Source organism: Calonectris borealis, chromosome 1, assembly GCF_964195595.1.
Source record: "Calonectris borealis chromosome 1, bCalBor7.hap1.2, whole genome shotgun sequence".
NCBI classification, from domain to species: Eukaryota; Metazoa; Chordata; class Aves; order Procellariiformes; family Procellariidae; genus Calonectris; species Calonectris borealis.
The window spans coordinates 211,981,685-212,002,459 of NC_134312.1; the positions used below are offsets into that span (position 1 = coordinate 211,981,685).

Genomic DNA, 20,775 nt, shown 5'->3' on the forward strand with positions numbered 1-20,775 from the left:
GAACACACCAGATCTGCTGCAGCTTCCTATCCTGGTTTTCCATAAAACACTGAGTCACTCTTAAAATCTCTTATTTTCAAGGCACCCAACGACCTGGCCTTAGGATATTTAGAACAACTACACAACTCTCTGGGATAAAGACTGTCATTAACAACTCCACCCTTCAATGGAACTTACATTTAACGAAGATAACCCTTCCCTGTACAACACCACCTCTGCTTTTTTAAAAAAAAAAAAAAATCATTAAGACCGTGGAATAAAATTTCACAGATACTAAGAACTATCACTGACTGCACCGTTTTCCATTCCAGAGAGAAGGCACATTGCTTTCACTTCTCATTTACATATATACTGTATATCATCCATTTCAAAAAAAAACTGTAAAATCAAAACATCACCCTGTACACACACTTCTCTAGGGAAGAAACTACAAAGGGAATAAAAGACCTAATGTAACCAATGTCCACCATATATCCAATATACCATAAAAACTCTTATCATGTAAACCAATATGCTTGTCACTGACATTTAAAGTACCAATTAGACAATGGCACTTTCTCAAGCAGATTTGCTCCCTGCAGGTAAAGAATATCCAGGTTTGAAATACTTACCTAACGTTAAAGATTTATTTATTCATGAAGAAAAACTCCAACCCTATCAAGAATTAAGCATTTGAGTCTACAGAGTAGAGTATAACTACTCCTTGTAAGTTAATTTGCAAGAATTCCAAGATACCTAGAAAGTAACAAAGAAAACCCACATTTCAAAAACTAAAACTGATGTTTTCCTCTCACCACAATTTAAGTGCTCTTACACTATGACATTTTATGCACTAAAACGAAACTTTAAGCAGTAGTACAGTCTGCAGATGCAGTCTTTATTTGGCCTATTGTGCTGGTTTTGACTGGGTTAATTTTCTTCACAGTAGCTAGCATGGGGCTATGTTTTGGATTTGTGCTGGAAACAGTGTTGATAACACCGGGATGTTTTCGTTACTGCTGAGCAGGGCTTACACAGAGTCAAGGCTTTTTCTGCTCCTCACCCCACCCCACCAGCGAGCAGGCTGGGGGTGCGCAAGAAGTTGGGAGGGGACACAGCTGGGACAGCTGACCCCAACTGACCAAAGGGATATTCCATACCATATGATGTCATGCTCAGCACATAAAGCTGGGGGAAGAAGAAGGAAGGAGGGGACATTTGGAGTGATGGCGTTTGTCTTCCCAAGTCACCGTTACGCATGATGGAGCCCTGCTTTCCTGGAGATGGCTGAACACCTGCCTGCCGATGGGAAGGAGTGAATTAATTCCTTGTTTTGCTTTGCTTATGCACGCGGATTTTGCTTTACCTGTTAAACTGTCTTTATCTCAACCCACGAGTTCCCTCACTTTTACCCTTCCGATTCTCTCCCCCATCCCACGGTGGGGGAGTGAGCGAGCGGCTGGGTGGGGCTGAGTTGCCGGCCAGGGTTAAACCATGACACCTATGTAAGCATTAAACAGAGACTTCAGTACTCATTATCCACAGTCCATACCAACAGCTGAGCTGTTTGCCTGTAACAGCCTTTGCAGCTCTTCCTGCAATTTAACTCCACTTTCTTCTCAAAACCAGCAGAGCTCAAGCCACCAGAATTCTAAAAATAGGATAGAGTCCAGCTTTGCTAACATTCTCATCTTCTAATACAGTCAACTAATAAATCCCATCTTTCCCAATCTCCCATAAGAAATACTTTTCTAGAGGCCCAAACATTCAACAAGAGCAAAAGGGAATTTAAAACAAATCATGCACTGCCACAGGGCAGATAGCCTAAGAATGTCCAAAGTTTTTAGCACTTCCTAATTTCCTTCTATTTGCATCCACAACTTCTAGCTCTCCCTTCAGTCCAACACAGTCTGCAGAAAATACAGATATACTGCAGAAGAAAAAACAAATGAATCGCAGTTAGAGGAAAGAAAAGTATCAATGAGGGAAAAAAGGATGAAGCAGAAAAACTGCTAGATATTTCATCACTAAAACCATAAACAGCAGAGCTAGGAAAAAAGATAATAGAGAGAACGTTTCAGGAAAAAAGCTGAAAATAACAGATTTAATTCTAAAAAGATTCGGATATGTTAAAATTTAAGAAATAAGTAATTTTTTCTCACTTTTTCAAGTGTTCAAATACCATAATAGAGGCATTAAATGATGTTTTAATATCTTAAATGCCTATTGCTACTTTTCCAGTGATTTGCAAACCCGCAAGACAAAATTCCAAGCCTCTCCTACAGACAACAGTAGATTTTTTTTATTTAAATGACAGCCGAGTAACACCAATGTAACCATACACTGAAATTTTAAGGAAGTAAAACAACTCATAGCAACAAGTCTAAAGAATTAGTAGCACAAGTGCAGATAGCTTAAGAAAATAATCATCATATTTATTGCTCTATTTGCTTTATCTGTGCACAAGTTGTACTTCACAACTAAAACCCAGAAGAGACTACTAAACTACATAGTCTGTGTATCACTGGATATTACAATTATGAGGGTGAAATTTAGAGAGATAACAACACTTCAGTCCTCAGACAACCAAACTTTTGCATGCTATAGTCAGAGAACACAAATACATTACTCTCTAATAACACCTCCAAGTGAGACATTGATTTGATGAAATATACCCCGATTGTCCTTGTGTGACATCTGTGCCCTACACACACACAGGAGGGGCTGGAATTAAACACCTGCCAGCCTGACTTCCAGAGAAAATATTTCTGGCCCCAAACACGATTAGTTTGGTATTACGAATGCAGTCAGGTAAAGCCTCTTGAATAAGGTAAGTCAAGCATGGGGGAAAGAAAATTTCCTTTCCACACCTGAAGACTGATTCAGCACTGCCCAGTGTCCCATTACCACCTCTGGGAACACTGAAAACAGAAAGCCTCTGACTTATTTTTTAAGAAAAGTAACTCCCTTCCTCACTTCTGCACACAACTGTTTAAAACTTGAAACCCAAAACTCAGTTATGCTTTAATGCAGGCCTGGCAGTATTAGAAGGCTTTTGAAGGCAACACCACACGCTCACAGAGTCATAGAATCATTAAGGTTGGAAAAGACCTCTAAGATCATCGAGTCCAACCGTCAACCCAACACCACCATGCCCACTAAACCATGTCCCTAAGCACCTCATCTTTTAAATACTTCCAGGGATGGGGACTCAACCACTTCCCTGGGCAGCTTCTTCCAATCCTTGACCACTCTTTCAGTAAAGAAATTTTTCCTAATGTCCAATCTAAACCTCCCTTGGCGCAACTTGAGGCCATTTCCTCTCGTCCTATCGCTTGTTACTTGGGAGAAGAGACCAACACCCACCTCGCTACAACCTCCTTTCAGGTAGTTGTAGAGCGCGATGAGGTCTCCCCTCAGCCTCCTCTTCTCCCGGCTAAACAACCCCAGTTCCCTCAGCCGCTCCTCATAAGACTTGTGCTCCAGACCCTTCACCAGCTTCGTTGCCCTTCTCTGGACATGCTCCAGCACCTCAATGTCCTTCTTGTAGTGAGGGGCCCAGAACTGAACACAGGATTCGAGGTGCGGCCTCACCAGTGCCGAGGACAGGGGCACGATCACCTCCCTGCTCCTGCTGGCCACACTATTTCTGATACAGGCCAGGATGCCGTTTGGCCATCTTGGCCACCTGAGCACACTGCCAGCTCATGTTCAGCCAGCTGTCAACCAGCACCCCCAGGTCCTTTTCCTCTGGGCAGCTTTCCAGCCACTCTTCCCCAAGCCTGTAGCGTTGCCTGGGGTTGTTGTGACCCAAGTGCAGGACCCGGCACTTGGCCTTGTTGAACCTCATACAGTTGGCCTCAGCCCATCGATCCAGCCTGTCCAGGTCCCTCTGCAGAGCCTTCCTACCCTCCAGCAGATCAACACTCCCGCCCAACTTGGTGTCGTCTGCAAACTTACTGAGGGAGCACTCGATCCCCTCATCCAGATCATTGATAAAGATATTGAACAAGACCGGCCCCAGTACTGAGCCCTGGGGAACACCGCTCGTGACCCGCCGCCAACTGGATTTAACTCCGTTCACCACAACTCTCTGGGCTCGGCCGTCCAGCCAGTTCTTTACCCAGAGAAGAGTACGCCTGTCCAAGCCATGAGCCGCCAGCTTCTCTAGGAGAATGCCGTGGGAGACAGTGTCAAAGGCTTTACTCAAGTCCAGGTAGACCACATCCACAGCCTTTCCCTCATCCACGAGGCAGGTCACCTGCTCATAGAAGGAGATCAGGTTGGTCAAGCAGGACCTGCCTTCCATGAACCCGTGCTGGCTGGGCCTGATCCCCTGGTTGTCCCGCACATGGCTCGTGAGCGCCCTCAAAACGAACCGCTCCATAATCTTCCCCGGCACCGAGGTCAAGCTGACCGGCCTGTAGCTCCCCGGATCCTCCTTCCGGCCCTTCTTGTAGATGGGCGTCACACTGGCGAGCCTCCAGTCATCCGGGACCTCCCCTGTTAACCAGGACTGTTGGTAAATGATGAGAGCGGCTCGGCAAGCTCCTCCGCCAGTTCCCTCAGTACCCTCGGGTGGATCCCATCCGGCCCCATAGACTTGTGAGCGTCCAGGTGGCATAGCAGGTCGTTAACTTCTTCCTCTTGGATTATGGGGGGTTTATCCTGCTCGCCGTCCATGTCTTCCGGCTCAGGGGGCTGAGTACCCTGAGGATAACTGCTCTAACTATTAAAGACTGAGGCAAAGAAGGCGTTAAGTACCTCAGCCTTTTCCTCATCCTTGGTGGCATCCAATAAGGATGGAGATTCTCCTCGGCTCTCTTTTTGTCATTAATATACTTGTAAAAACATTTTTTGTTGTCTCTCACGACAGTGGCCAGGTTGAGTTCTAGCCGGGCTTTTGCCTTTCTAATTTTCTCTCTGCATGACCTAACGAGATCCCTGTACTCTTCTTGAGTTGTCTGCCCCTTCTTCCAAAGGTGATAAACTCTCCTTCTTTTCCTGAGTCCCAGTCAGAGCTCCCCGTTCAGCCAGGCCGGTCGTCTTCGCCACCCGTTCTTCTTACAGCACATGGGGACAGCCCGCTCCTGCGCCTTTAAGACTTCCTTCTTGAAGGACATCCAGCTTCCCTGGACCCCTTTGCCCTTCAGGACTGTCTCCCAAGGGACCCTCTCGACCAGTGTCCTGAGCAGGCCAAAGTCTGCCCTCTGGAAGTCCATGGTAGCGGTTTTGCTGGCTCCCCTTCTTACTTCACCAAGTATCGAGAATTCTATCATTTCCTGGTCGCTAAGCCCAAGCCGGCCTCCAACCACCACATCTCCCACCAGCCCTTCTCTGATTGTGAACAGCAGGTCAAGCGAGGCACCTGCCCTGGAAGGCTCGCTTACCAGCTGCGTCAGGAAGTTATCCTCCACACACTCCAGAAACCTCCTCGACTGTTTCCTCTCTGCCGTGTTCTATTTCCAGCAGACGTCCGGAAAGTTGAAGTCCCCCACAAAAACAAGGGCTAGCGATTGTGAGACTTCTGCAAGCCTCTGGTAGAATATTTCGTCTACCTCCTCGTCCTGGCTAGGTGGTCTATAACAGACTCCCAGCAGGATATCTGCCTTGTTGGCCTTCCCCCTCATCCTTACCCACAAGCACTCGACCTCATCATCACTACCATTGAGCTCTAGACAGTCAAAGCACTCCCTAACATACAGGGCTACCCCACCGCCTCTCCTTCCTCGCCTGTCCCTTCTGAAGAGCTTATAGCCATCCATTGCAGCACTCCAATTGTGAGACTCATCCCACCATGCTTCTGTGATGGCGACTAAGTCATGGCTACCCCGTTGCACAACGGCTTCCAGCTCCTCCTGTTTGCCGCCCATGCTGCGTGCACTTGTGTAGATGCACTTGAGCTGGGCTGCCGATTTCTCCCCCACCATTGGCGTGCGGTCCCTAGGCTCTTCTCTCGTCAGCCTGGTTTTATCCCCTTCTGCCTTCGAATCTAGTTTAAAGCCCTCTCGACGAGCCCCGCCAACTCATACGCAAGAATCGTTTTCCCCCTGTGAGACAGCTGAACTCCGTCTGTCGCCAGCAGGCCCGGTGCCGCATAAACCTCCCCATGACCAAAAAGGCCAAAATTCCACCGATGACACCAGCCCCCAAGCCACATGTTGATCCAATGTGTTTTCCTGTTCCCTTCAGTATTCTTCCCTGCCACTGAAGGAATTGAGGAAAACACTACCTCTGCTCCTGATCCTTCAACTAATCGTCCCAATGCCCTGAAGTCCCTTTTGATCGCTTCTGGACTTCTCTCTGCATTGCTTACTATCTCTCTCCCTCATTACTTACTATCAAAGGGAATGAACAGCAGGATTAATGCATGACAGATACCACAGCAAAAGACATGAACACAAACCTGTCCTCCAAAATCCTTGAATGTACAACACCATAACGATTCCCTAAAGAGCTGATTATCTTCTATGCACCTAGCCCAAACCTTCTCCTTCTCCTGCTCATCAAGCCAATGTAAACTGACCACAGTTTACCCCGTTTCCCCTACAGTTTATAACAAGCTCTGATTTAACTCTCACTAAAACACTTTGGCCATTGCCATTTTGAAATAGATGGATAGAAAATGTTCATATATATGAAAAACTCTATTTAATTCATTCAAAAAAAAATTACTATGAAATTATATTTAGCATAGGTGGAAAAAACATGAGAGACAAGCTACTACATCTCTAAGACTGTTTTCATGTGAATAGAAATGAGGGTAGAAGGAAGAAACGTGTTTTTTAGACCTTTATGTACAGTGGGAGTTGGAGAGGAGTTGGAAGGAGGAGATCACCCCTCAAATCAAATGCAAACACTCTTCAAGTAATACATGAAAAAAAAAATGCATCAAAAAAAAAAGTAATGCATCAAAAGAAGCATGGCCAGCAGGTCGAGGGAGGTGATTCTGCCCCTCTACTCTGCTCTGGTGAGACCCCACGTGCAGTGCTGCGTCCAGCTCTGGAGCCCTCAGCACAAGACAGACATGGACCTGTTGGAGCGGGTCCAGAGGAGGGCCACAAAAATGATCAGGGCGATGGAACACCTCTCCTGTGAAGAAAGGCTGAGAGAGTTGGGGTTGCTCAGCCTGGAGAAGAGAAGGCTTCGGGGAGACCTTATTGCAGCCTTTCAGTACTTAAAGGGGGCTTAGAAGAAAGATGGGGACAGACTTTTTAGCAGGGCCTGTTGCCACAGGACAAGGGGGAATGGTTTTAAACTAAAAGAGGGGAGATTTAGACTGGATATAAGGAAGAAATTTTTTATGATGAGGGTGGTGAAACACTGGCACAGGTTGCCCAGAGAGGTGGTAGATGCCCCATCCCTGGAAACATTCAAGGTGAGGTTGGACGGGGCTCTGAGCAACCTGATCTAGTTGAAGATGTCCCTGCCCATGGCAGGGGGGTTGGACTAGGTGATCTTTAAAAGGTCCCTTCCAACCACAACCATTCTATGATTTTATAATACACTAGTCACTCTAAGAACAAACATTGCTAATTGTTTGAACTCTAAGAACTATTGTACTTTATGTCTAAAGTATTAAAAAAAAGCCTACTCAGTAAAAATAAAGAAATAGGCAGAAAAAATGTTTTCTAGCATTGACTACAGATTTCACACAACTGCATTTTGACTCTCCAACATGAAAACATAATTATGAAAAGTCAGTCCACCAGATTCAGGATACCATTAGTTTGCGGAAGAGTATTACTGAAGCCCTTTCTTTTTTTAATTTAGTCTTCATATACAAATTTTAAGCCCTATAGAACGAATAAATCAGAATTGATTTATTCTGTCTTAACCAAGGAAAGAATATATGCATTTCCAACACCATCCTTAAAACACAGCTACATAGTCTAGTGCAAGACTTTGATGTAGGCTATCAATGAGTTCCAGTGGAAAAGGAACACGAGACTCAAAACCAAGCCTTCCCATGATCAGAGGCACCAGTCAGGCCTGATTATTTTAACAATGTGTCATGTAACACCTACAAGTAATCATCATCTAACCGCAATAACCTGAGCTTCACCTCCAGTATCCTCAGTCTTCACCTCCATCCCTGAACTACAGATTCTACAGGATGCACTGCATTTGACTTAATGAATGTGCTAATTGGCTGAGCAATGTACACAGTCTGACAGGTTACATGGCAGGCTAAAAAACCACAGACCCTGCACCAACTCTGCCATTGTGTGTACAACATCATTTTTTCTCTCCCTCCTCCATCAAACCACCATTTCCTATGTTTCTACAAAATGTATATCTTTAAGAACGTTACCTCTCCATCAAATTTTAATGAAATTAGCCAACACATACAGCACTGATTGATGAAAACTGAAAAAAAGCACTATCATCTCTCTCCCTCTTTTCTTCACAAAATCCAACTAAAATCAAGCACATCATAAGAAACTTTTATTTAAAAGAAGAAACACAAAAAAAAAGAAAAAAAAAGCTACAGAAATATTCAGACACCTAGCCAGATCTCCAGGAAGGCAGAGTTCAATGACATTTATAAAAGTGACTATCTGGCACGTTTAGGCACCTTTAAAATACAAATTTAGAGACGATCAATAATGCTGTGTAGAAGGTTTATATAATACATACACTGCAAGTCATTAAAAAGCCAAGGAATATTTTACAACTTAAGTCACCTGTGCATGCTAAAAGTGAAGCAAGCCCCAGTATTTAAACCAGTTAAGAAAATACCTCAGATTACTCCGCAGGCAGAGCTACAGACTGATGTCAGATTTCCTTCATAATTATATTCAATTATTTATATTAATTCAATTATTTGCAATTTTGTATGAATTTTACAAGAACATTATTCCTTTGCTTTATAAAAATTATTTTTAAGCACTTTGTGGAGTAACTTAATCTCAAAATGCCCTCAGGTAACACTTGGGTTTTGAAAGACACTGTTGTTCAAATCAGCAATTCGTTTCTCATGCCTCCTCTTAAACATCCAGATTTGTTGTTCCTCAATTAGCTGGTCCCTCCCTGATTTCATGGATTACAAAACCTGGCTTCCAGATTTTTTCATTTCATAAGTCAGTTCCTGCAATACTCTGAGGAAAAGCGTGCGCCTCCTGCTCTCTGACTTCCTCTGTCCCTTGTGAGATGTTATATGAGGATAACCGTCAAGGGGGGTTGGGTTGTTTTGGTTTGGCTTTTTTAAATTTTTCCGTATCATCCACCCAACTAAAAAAAGAAATGAACAGTACTCATGTACTCTTTGAATGACATCTAAATTACCTTCAATCCTGGCATCACTCTCATTCCATGACATCTTATCTTCGCCACTTGTTTCCTTTGTACTTAAATGAGCAGAGGGCTGTTTTTCATTCCCCGTGAAATGTCTAACTCAGTATAATTTTAAATTATTTTCCTCCTACCCTGAAATTCTTGCACTCTACTATACAGCTGTACCAACTTAAGAGAACAGACTTACATCTCCCTGATAAACACTCCCTTTAACGATTTTTGCTGATTCCCAGTGCTTGCAGTGTCTTTACCAAAATCTTTGCTCAGTCAAGTCAAGGCTGGGGCTTTCCCTGGCTTCCACCATGACTGCGATGCAGGCTCCAGGTTACTCCTTGCATCTTTGAGCATAAATTCTTCAGTCCACCTGCATTCATTAACTGATTCTTTTAAAATTCTCAGAATCTCAGCAAAAGACTATTTTTGTTTCTTTTCAATTTATGAAAGAACTTTACTGCTCTGGCCCGAAAGCCACCTGAACAGAACAGAATGATCACAGCCTGGAATGAAGACATTGCAGCCACGTTCTTAGTTTAGTAACATTTAAGCTAATTTTAGTCATATTTAACCCAGCTTCCAGAAGAATCTAAAGGCAAGAACACACTGACCTACATGTCATTCATAACACAGCACGGAGATACGGGATACTACACAGTACTAAGATGATCAGATATTCCAACACAACGCAATCACACACCACCATCACAGCAACTCCAGGTACCGGGTCCTGACAGACAGGAGTTTCCTGATGGCCTACCCTAGAGATCCAAGCCGGCATACAGAAGCATTTTCAAGGGTAACACTAACATCCTTCTTAGTCTCCCCACCCTACTTCCAAATACACAATGGTTCGCAGCACAAACAAACAAAAAACACATTTTAATATACCCAGCAATTCTGGACTATTTTAGAATACAATCTGGCCAGCACAGCCTTCTCGCACACTCAGAAAGATGACACATGATGACTATGTCTATACTGGCAGATAAGACAGGATCTGTTTTAGTGTTAGCTGGCTCCCTGGCTTTGCTCAGGACCAGTCCAAACAGCTCTCCCTAAGAGAAAGCGCATGTGACATGAGCCTGAAGCAGCAGCGGCATGGCCGGTGTGCACCATCCATCCTTGCGGTCCACCTCTGGCCCTATCCTACAGCAATGTACATATAGCCAGGAAAGTGATGCGACACGCACATTTCATTCTGCCTCACCTCGATCTTTGGCTGGTGATTCTGTCTTCCATCCAACAGTTTTCACAACAACTCATTAGCACAATAATTAGGTTTGTTCTTGTTATTACCTCCACTCAATTGGTGATTTATCTGTGAAGAGACCTGCCAGCTGCAACGCACATGACTACCTGGCCCATGCTGTACTAGTACCAATGTCCCTCTCACATTTATACAGGAAGAAAAAACACCTTCTACTCGTACAACTGCTGATAGCATTTCTGTCTTTAACAATATTATATACAATGCTGTCCTAGGGAGCTTAAAAATAAATAATGCAGATTAAGAGAAAGAATACAGATACTCAGGGTCAAAGAGGGCCTGGTGGATGAAAAGCTGGACATGAACCGGCAATGTGTGCTCGCAGCCCAGAAGGCCAACCGTATCCTGGGCTGCCTCATAAGCAGCGTGGCCAGCAGGTCGAGGGGGGTGATTCTGGCCCTCTACTCCGCTCTGGTGAGACCCCACGTGCAGTGCTGCGTCCAGCTCTGGGGTCCTCAGCATAAGAAAGACATGGACCTGCTTGAGCAGGTCCAGAGGAGGGCCACAAAAATGATTGGGGGGGTGGAACACCTCTCCTGTGAAGAAAGGCTGAGAGAGTTGGGGTTGCTCAGCCTGGAGAAGAGAAGGCTTCGGGGAGACCTTATTGCAGCCTTTCAGTACTTAAAGGGGGCTTAGAAGAAAGATGGGGACAGACTTTTTAGCAGGGCCTGTTGCCACAGGACAAGGGGGAATGGTTTTAAACTAAAAGAGGGGAGATTTAGACTAGCTATAAGGAAGAAATTTTTTATGATGAGGGTGGTGAAACACTGGCACAGGTTGCCCAGAGAGGTGGTAGATGCCCCATCCCTGGAAACATTCGAGGTCAGGTTGGACGGGGCTCTGAGCAACCTGATCTAGTTGAAGATGTCCCTGCCCACAGGACTAGATGACCTTTAAAGGATCTTTCCAACCCAAACGATTCTATGATTCTAAGACAACAGCACTGGAATCATAAGTAGGAAAAAAAACTTCTGATGCAGAAAGAGTAAGAAGCAATTGGCGTCTAAGAACCTGAAGGCTATTACAAGCACAGGAGGAAGCAGATATGGCACAAGTATGAAAAATATTACAAATGAGACCAAAATGAGTATGAAAAGAGCATCAAAAGTGAGACCAAAATGAGTATGAAAAGGATATAAGAAGAAATTAAGTACAAGAAATCAATAAAATATAGCAAGCCCCGAGGATCATTAAAAAAATGCACTGGAATAACAGACTCAGGTTACACCTGTTCTGCTAAATAATTGGCTGAACCATCCCCCAGTCCAGAGGACACGTCGAACAGACCCGCTGGCATCCACACTGCTTTAGGCCTGGTGCTACCCTCCCCTATGCCAGCAGATCTGTCTTGGAAAGAGGCGTTTGGAGTCAGAGCCAGGAGTAAACTAACAGTCAGTGTGAACCATGAAGGGGCCAGTGCTCAAGCTGTTCCCTGGCTGTGTCACTTAGCAGCAGAGGCTCACCGCGTGAAGGGCGGGCAGCAGATGTAGGGTGGGAAGGGGCCGGTGCTGGGGAGGAAGGGCAGGAGAGGGGAAGGCCTGTGTTTGAGAGGGGAAGGGCAGGACAGAAATTGGGTTGGAGAGGCAGGGAGGCCTGGCTTAAATAAGTGAAGAAAACAGATGATCAGACTAGGAGAAAGAAAAGGTGAATGACACGAATTAATCTTGTCATCCCACAGGCAAAAAATTAGAAGAATTCGTTTAACTGCAAAGCAACAAACAGATGATTTTTACCTTATTTAGATTAAGAGGAAATGTTACCACCAGATCCGATTACCTCCAATACACTACAAAGACTTTATACTAATAACTAAGCATATTCATCTACTGCAAAACGTGCACCACTATCAAACAAGTGCCTAAAACCTACAAACACTCAGGAAACTTTGCTCTAACGCGTGTGATGAATGGCAGATTTCCCATGTGAAATCAACAGAAATCCCAGGAAAGAGAAGCTGAGACAATTCGAATAAAATATTCCAGCCCCTCATTTCCTTTTCCCCAGCTTTTTGCAATTTCCCTGTGAAATGATTCTCTTCTCCCCACCTCTGTGAATTTCTAGAAGTCTGAATTCTTCAACTTTGAAAACACGAGATTACACCTTCACATTTTCTTTAGCCTTGAGTAATCTAAAACAGAAGTATAGATAGAACAAAACAAAACAAACTCTGATGAAGGATTTTTTCAGTAAAATTTTCTTAAGATATCAAGGCAAGCAGTTTTTAAAAAGTGTAATTATAAGGTTTATGGGAGATCGTTTGGGGTTTCTTCTGGGGGTATAGCAATTTTTAACTTTTTTCTTTCTTTTTTTTTTTTTCCCCTGTAAAAGTGGGTCTCAGAAGACTTGCGCATTGGGACATTTGGTTGGTGAAGTACAAGCAGTCTTAATTATGAAATAGGTGTGCCTGTCAGCCACTTCGTATGGGGGGGACAATTCAATTTAGATATAAAACCTACTTTTGCTAAAGCAATCAATTTGTACTGGAGCAAAAAGAAAGCAAGAGTACAATATCTGAAGATTATATTTTTTCCAACTAAACAAAATACTCAAGCACAATTATTTAAAAAAAAAAAAACAACAGTACACCACTACTTAAAAGCAAAGACTCTCTGCAGACATTTACCGAAAACCAGTTATTTTACTCATCAAATACTAGCACCACTTAATTTGGCTCCATCAGTCTCCCATTGACTGAAGAGCAGCAAAACATTTAAGAGATGTGGGGTGTAGATGTTACGAGTTTGGGCTCTGGATTATAACTGTCCCTAACCACATTCTCTCCCAGAACGACGTCTGGAAATTTATTCTCATCTATTCATTCTCATTCATTTCCACACAAGCTTTTGTGAGAGGAAACTCTTTCATCTACTTTCCTTAGTTATTAGCTTGTAGCAACAGGATGAACAAACAAGCAGAAGCCATTTTACAGGCTTGACATAGAAAAATGAAGCACAATTTTTTGTTGCTGAGCTGTACAAAGGACTGGGACCAGAAACATTCTGAACATACACTGATATAACTGTAAAGATAAAATAACTTAAGTTCATCCCCTTAGGTGAATCTCAGAATACAGAAAAGTACTGAACGTTTGTACTGTCCAACTGTGATATTTCATTTACAAATACAAGGTTTTCAAGCACGGCTTTGAGTCCAGCAAAGAATGACGTTAGTGATGACTCTCTTAATTCAGGAGTATTCTTCCCCTGCCAACCTACCTAATGTGAAAGTTTTCTGCTTCCTTCTCTGCAGTCCCCACCGCACCCTTTCACTCTTTACCTTACGCTGGCTCTGGTGCTCATCAAACCCTGCTTAATAAATCAATTCAATTCATTAATGCAGCTGAAAATTACCCCAGCTAAAAGCAGGGTAGTAACCTCTTCAGGGTTATTGAATGAATCGAATCTGCTCAAGGAGAGATAAGGTCCAAGACCACGCAAAGAAAGGAGTATAGTTATATGTCTGGGAGCAAAGGAAGGCAGTGCTTCCTCCCTCTTTAGGTAGCAGCAACATTTTAGAGCAGCTCAGCTTTAGATTACTCCAATAAGTCAAGTTAAACACTGTCAACAAAAACCTAAGAAAATTAAAAACTGTAAAGAAGGCAACGTAAAAAATGATGCAGGTGTTTTGCAGTACAGCATGACATTGGTTGAGAAGGTTCCCACCCCACCCTGGATTTGTGACAAGACATAAGTGTTCATGGGGCCACAATATAAAACAGATCAGGAAAACATTTTGGATTTTTGGGTTTGTTTTTCTTTTCAAAGAAATAAAAAGAGGGAGCTTTCCCCCTAACCCATGACTGCACAACTGAGTGAACCATAACATAGCTATGAGCAGGAATCTCTTTACCAGGCTTGGCTGCTGGAGAACTTTGATTTAACTACAGAGCTGTTTAAGCTGCTTTATTTTTAGCCAGATCTGACAGATCACCACTACACCTCTCATGGCTCATTTCAGGCCCATTCTCTGCTGGTATAAGTATTCATGCTCCCACACAGCAAACTGGATCAGAAAGCAGATACAAATAAAAAATTACTGGGGAGGGGAGGAGCAGGAGAGAGAATGTTCTTCTCTGTATTAGTTTCCTGATCCAGCTTACCGTATGCTTACACAAACAGCTCCACTTCTGTTTGTGTCAGTTCAGAGTGAAAATGTTCACTGTCAGACAACTCCTTAGGTCCACACTCTACCAGTTATTAACTTTTTTTATCACGTAATTGGATGTTGTCATAATTTTCACTCAAGGAACACTTCAATGGGACCTTAAACGAATTATGCCAGGACTGCTGCAGTCCCACTCCTTCCCTTCTCTTTATTACATATCTTGGTAATTTTGTTGTATCAGCACCAGTACAGAGTTGAAAGTACAGACCCAAGGACTTGTTTTTCTTTCTTTAAGACTTAGCTTGGGGCCAGCTCACTACTCAGTCCTCCAAGCACTACTACAGGAGAAACACAGAGGTGGGGACAGAAGGAAGCGCTCACCTGCAGCGATTCCAGCTTAGATCAGCTTTCAGGATATGTTTACACAGATGCATGCAAACAGATCCCGACTCCTCTACCTACACCCTAATTTGCTGGAAGCAAGCCAGCCACAACTGAGGTGATATAACCAAGTCTAACTGCATGCACAACCTAAGATACCTCACCTGCAGGATACTCTCTGAATACTTAGACTCCTTTAATGTATTTTTTTAGCCTTGCTTCATTATACAATGGAACGTCCTTGATCCTAAGGCACTGATTACCAAGGTGTCACCAACAGTAATACACACGTGTCGTGCTACTGCCAAAGATACAATGCTAGCCCTTCAGGCAAATACTAAGTCTTTTTATTCAGGTATCAAACGCACTGGAAAATGATGAAAATACGATGTTCAGACTGTGCCATGCCCTCCTACCCCACCAGCTTCACCCCTCTCACAGCACTGTTATGCCACCAGACCCCACCATGCCCTTCTCCTTCCCTCCTAGGGCCAGATTCAACACACTCCCCCTCTTCTGCCCCTCCCCCCTCAAGCATCAGGCTCTCCCCCCATACAACCCTTGCTTCCCTCCTGCCCTCTAGCCAAGTCCCCACCACACCATCTCTCTCTCTCAGCATCAGACTCCCCCAAAACATGCTTCTTGCTCTTCTCCCCCCCTCACCCCAGGGTCAGGCTGCCCCTTGACATCTCTCCTGCCCTTCCTCTCCCAACACACCCCTCTCCCCCCACCCCAGAGCAGCCTCCCTCCCTCCCTCCCTCGATATGCCTCATGCCCTTTCCCCCCCACCCCAGAGCAGCCAGACTCCCTCCCTCGATATGCCTCATGCCCTTCCCCCCCACCCCAGGCCAGTCTCCCACCCTCAATATGCCTCATGCCCTTCCCCCCCACCCCAGGCCAGTCTCCCACCCTCGATATGCCTCATGCCCTTCCCCCCCACCCCAGAGCAGCCAGACTCCCCCCTCGATATGCCTCATGCCCTTCCCCCCCACCCCAGGCCAGTCTCCCACCCTCGATATGCTTCATGCCCTTCCCCCCCACCCCAGGCCAGCCTCCCCCTGCTCTGATATCCCTTGTACCCTCCCCAAACACCCCTCATGCCCTTTCCCCTCACCTCAGGCCAGACTTCTCCTCCATATGCTTGTACCCTTCCCCCCCCCCCACCCCAGGCCAGCCTCCCCCCGCTCTGATATGCCTCATGCCCTTTCCCCTCACCTCAGGCCAGGCTTTCCCCCCCCCATATCCCTTGTACCCTTTCCACCCTAGGTCAGGCTCCCCCCGCCCTGATATCCCTCATGGCCTTCCACCCAAAACCAAGGCCAGGCCTCCGCCTCTTTAATACCCCTTGTGCCCTTCCCCAGCCCCCCCCCCATACCCCTCATGCTCTTGCCCCCCCCGACCAGACCCTCCCCTCATGCCCCCCCCCCCGGCCAGGCTCCCCCCACAGGCCCCTCACGCCCCCCCCGGCTCCCCCTCGCAGACCCACCAGGTAGAGGGTGCCGTAGATGCGGAGGGACTCGGCCAGGGCCCCCTGCGTGACGTGCAGGACGGCCCAGGAGCACCGCGGGTGCCAGGTGTGCCCGATCTCGTAGCAGCTGTGGGGGATGGACTTGCTCAGCGCCGCCATCTTTGCCGCGCGCGGGGAGGGGGCGCGCGCGGCCGCCGCGTCACCGCCGATGCAGGAGAAAGGTCGCGCGGGGCGCTGGCGGCGGCGGGGTTACTCGCGGGCAGCCGCTCTCCCTCTCTCCCGCCCCCCCCGCTCCGCGCGGCTCGCGTGAGGCCCGCAGCCAATCCGCGGCCGCCGAGGGGCGGGGAGCGGCGGGGGCGGGGTGGCGCGAGCGGCGCCGCGGGGCGCGCGCCGCACGGGGGTTGGGGGGCGCGCGGCGCTGCCCGCGTCCCGCGTGTCCCCGTCCCGCCCCGCCCCCCCCCCCCCGCGGCTCGGGCAGCACCGCGACCCGGCCGGGGCTCCCGGCCCGCCGGAGCCTGCCCCGGCCGCGGCCCTCCTCCCGCCGCGGAGCCCGGGCAGCGCCGGGCCGGGCCGGGCCGGTACCCTGCCCGGCGGGGGGCGGCAGGTCGGGAGGAACGGCCCGGAACACCCCCTAGGACCCCGAACGGCTGCCGGGCGCGGAGCTGGCGGGTTGCCGCTCCTAGCGCTGCAGCAGCAGGCGGGAAAGCCGGCCGAGGGCTGCACATCAGCAGGGAGACTCGGCGAGCCGCGGCGCTGTGCTGGTGCCGGAGCCCCGGTGCACGCACGGGCGGAATGCAGCCCGCAGTTTGGGCTCCGCGTCTCCCGGTGCAGCTGAGCGGGAGAAAGGCAACATCGAGGGAGGGAGAGCGACTGCATTGTGAGGAGAAGCTTAAAAGAAGTTGATTCTCTCTGGTTTGGAAAGAGGGCGGGTGATGTGATGGAGCTTTACAAAACCATGAAGGCAGTGACTGATAACACGGTTATAGTTCAGTTGCAAAAGTGGCATCTGGTTCCAGCTTGAAATTTTGATTATTTTGGGACTAAATGGCCTGGGTGTGTCAGGCCCGAGGGATTTTAGGTTAGGTTAAGTAACAGTTTGCGAACACTCGGTCCTGCCGGAGCAGGTACACTCTGTACCGTCCGTGCAGTGGTCAAGTCAGGAGAGGTTATTTCAAGACCTAATGGGAGATACATCCTGAGGCAAATAGGAAGATCAGCAAACTAACCTGCAGTCAAATACGGACTTGGAACAGATCCACAGCAAGAAAATTCCTCCCCCTTACAGCCTGCCTCAAGGTTCTCCTCCTGCACAGCCTGCAGAGTTCCCCTCGTTGATCAGACTGGAGAGCAGTCTGTACCACTCCCAACAAGATAGAGCAAATTTGTCGTTAATTTTGCAAAAACCTTTACCGTTCCTTCGAAGAAGCCTGTTATGGGTGCAAGAGCATATTTGCATTTCAAATTCAGCAGCCCATAGACGGGTAAGCTGGATGGTTCACAGAATTCGGAGACACTGCGAGACCATTTGCAGGCTCCCAGCAAACCTGCAGCAGGAGATTTTTGGCCTAAACAGTTCAATTATGCTATTTCAGTCAAGCATGCTTGACCGACCAACGCTCTGTTAGGTAGAACTCTGTCTATGACTGTCTGTATTTAAAATCTAGTAGAAGACCCTAGAGAGAACTTTAAATTCAGCTTTAGTGCTGAGGTGCAGCTCCCCTGCAGCTGCGGTTGCGTGGCTGACTACGGGAGTGAATATTGCTGTGTGCTGACCCTCGTAGGGAAGCAGCATTGGCAAGATAACCTGCTGCAACGTTGTCTGGACTTTGGCTTGGACCCAGTGCCTTGCTTGGTGTTTTTGTATTACTCTGTTAAAGAACTGCTTGTGGGCAGAAAAGGCAATTATTGCCTAAGATAGGGATTCTGGCTCTCTTGCATGCATGTTTTGGCTTCACTACTACTCTGGACTTAAGGGTTGCTTGCTGCCTTGTAGTTGTGGGCAGGGAACTATGGCACGTACGATATTCATAATTTCACGAGCTAATAATTTCACTTCTGAGACACGTTTCTGCAAACAGTCCAAATTTTGTAGGATTTGTCCTGCTCAAGTTAAGGAAAACTGGTGAAGAAGGACCCAGCAAGATCCTCTGTTCGTTTGTACAGCAGCCCTGATCTGACTGGCTAGCTGCCTGCTCAGAACTGGAGGCTTTTGCATCTCTCCTGTTGGGCCAGCTGAGGAAGACTCTGACGATGCACTAATAAGGAAGGCGGCACAGCCCTGACCTTGCTCCAGGCCCTTTTCCATGGGGTTGCAATACTCTATTCTGGGAAGAAGCCCTAGGGGTAAAGCAGCATGGGAATATCACTGATAGCCCAATTGGCGTTGGATGCCAGCCCAGGCTACTCTGTCCTGGGAGAAACTTACCCTTGATTGGAACTGGAACAAAATAGTTTTGGAAAAGGAAGGAGTCACATGAATTAAAAAAACATTGAGGACCTGTACTTTTGCCCCCGTAAGTACCTGGAGTTTTGGGGAGCTCTCCTTGTCGCGTGAACAAGGCTGTATACTGGGAACAGCAGGCTCTGTCTGTAATGTTACTTAAACAAACGCCAGTGATGAATCCCGTGGCGTGAGGCCAGGTGATGTGGCAGATGCTGTTCAGGACTTGCCTTGTAATATCCAGGTGCCTTGGAGAGCGTTACTCAGAGCAGTCCCAAAAACAAAGCCAGGGAGTGAGCTAATTGCGAAGCAGCGCGAATGGTGGGGGAGTTGAGAGTGCTCAGCTTACTCCCTGGTCCTCATTAATGTAGCAGTATCAGATATACCAATGTGTCTGAATAAAAATTTAGGCTGCCAAAAATGTCAGACACACATACGAGCCTGGTTAGAGCAGGACAGCTACGGTCTCCCAGTCTCCGTGCCTTGTGCCACAGAAGGGAGCGATGCGGCAGCATCTCGCTGCGTTTAGACTCTGCTCCAGTTGCCCACGCTTGCAGCTGACTTAACAAAACACAGTTTTCGGCACAAGTCCAGGGCCAGACTCAGTCTTTAGCAATCTTAACTGGTAGACAGCACTGCAATCCTCCAGTTTACCTGTACTGATGATAACTGATTATATTAGGGAATCAGATGGCTTGGGTGGCAATTGCAGAATGAAGAACAGCAGTGCCTGCCTTTCCAGGTTTCAGTGGGTATCACAGTCTAAGAACATTCTCTGCTAATACCTTCAGATTCTGACAAATCTGGTGTCTGCAAGTAAATTACGTATCTCGTCTCAGCCCATGAGAGTGGCTGGAGGTGCGAAGAATTCCGCCTGCCTTCGCAGCAAGCGGGTATCGGTGTTACGAGGTGGTCTAGCTGGGAATCCAAGGTGCAGCATTTAACTAATTGGAACAAAATCAGACAGGAAAAAAAAAGAAACCGAGGAAAGAAGCCAAATGGGGAACTTCACATTGCAGGAGGCTTTGCCTTCCAAATGCATTGGGATCTGGGAAATCTTCCTTCTAAACATTTTTAAATATCAGAACAATCTGGAAACATTTTAACTTGGAAGAAATGTAATGCTTTGCCCTCTCCTCATGCTGCTTTCCAACTTGTGTGCTTTTTTTTGCTATGTATTTGTTTTCTCTCTTGGGACAGGTGATCCAGCTTTTCCCTGCTACTCGGGCAGTTTTCGGTGCCTGAACTTTGCTGCTGGAAGTGGCTTCTCTTGTCCGATAAGAACTGCTGTTTCCAGCAGAAGGGGTTTTTTGCACTCACTTATTTTCCTTCTTTTCCCATTCTTCCACTCTCATTGTTTTTGTCCTTCAGTTTGTTCTCCTGCCATCTGCGTGATTGTCTCATGCCTCCATCATAAAGTTTATGAAATCCAGACCGAAAAATATTCTGCTGCTAAAAAAGCTAGGGATTAAATTCATCCTTCTGCTCAGGTCAGGGGAGGCAGTGTGTACACGCAGACATCTGCTTCCTTCAGTAAACTGCATAGGAACTCGGAGATGTTGCTCCAATCTCCATTTCTTCTCAAAATCCAGGACAAATGGTAGGTACAGGATATAATTAGTTTTGTAGAAATAAACCACAAGCTTGTAACATAGATCACTAATACATGAAATGCCTGTATTGAGTGGGAGAGAATGGCCATTAATTGAGCTGGGTTTACTTTCCTCCAGGGAAAGAAGGACCCTTTAACAACTACTTTTCACCTTTGTCTCTGAAACTACTTACACTTCAAACTTAACCCATTTTACATTATTTGAAGAGAGATTCTCTTCTGGCTTACAG

The 20,775-nt window shown here is 46.6% G+C and overlaps 1 protein-coding gene across 2 annotated transcripts in view; it reads right to left on the reverse strand.

Annotated features, from left to right (window-relative positions):
* The window catches only part of TMEM135 (transmembrane protein 135), a 185,549-nt gene extending 168,766 nt beyond the window's left edge, over window positions 1-16,783 (reverse strand). Inside the window, exon 1 of one of the 2 annotated variants that reach the window (XM_075140179.1) lies at window positions 16,512-16,783. In XM_075140179.1, the coding sequence (XP_074996280.1) occupies window positions 16,512-16,652 (141 nt within the window). In that variant the 5' untranslated portion in view covers window positions 16,653-16,783. The remainder of the gene's footprint in view (window positions 1-16,511) is intronic. The other variant, XM_075140180.1, reaches the window with a different exon arrangement.
* Window positions 16,784-20,775: the final 3,992 nt, after the last annotated feature.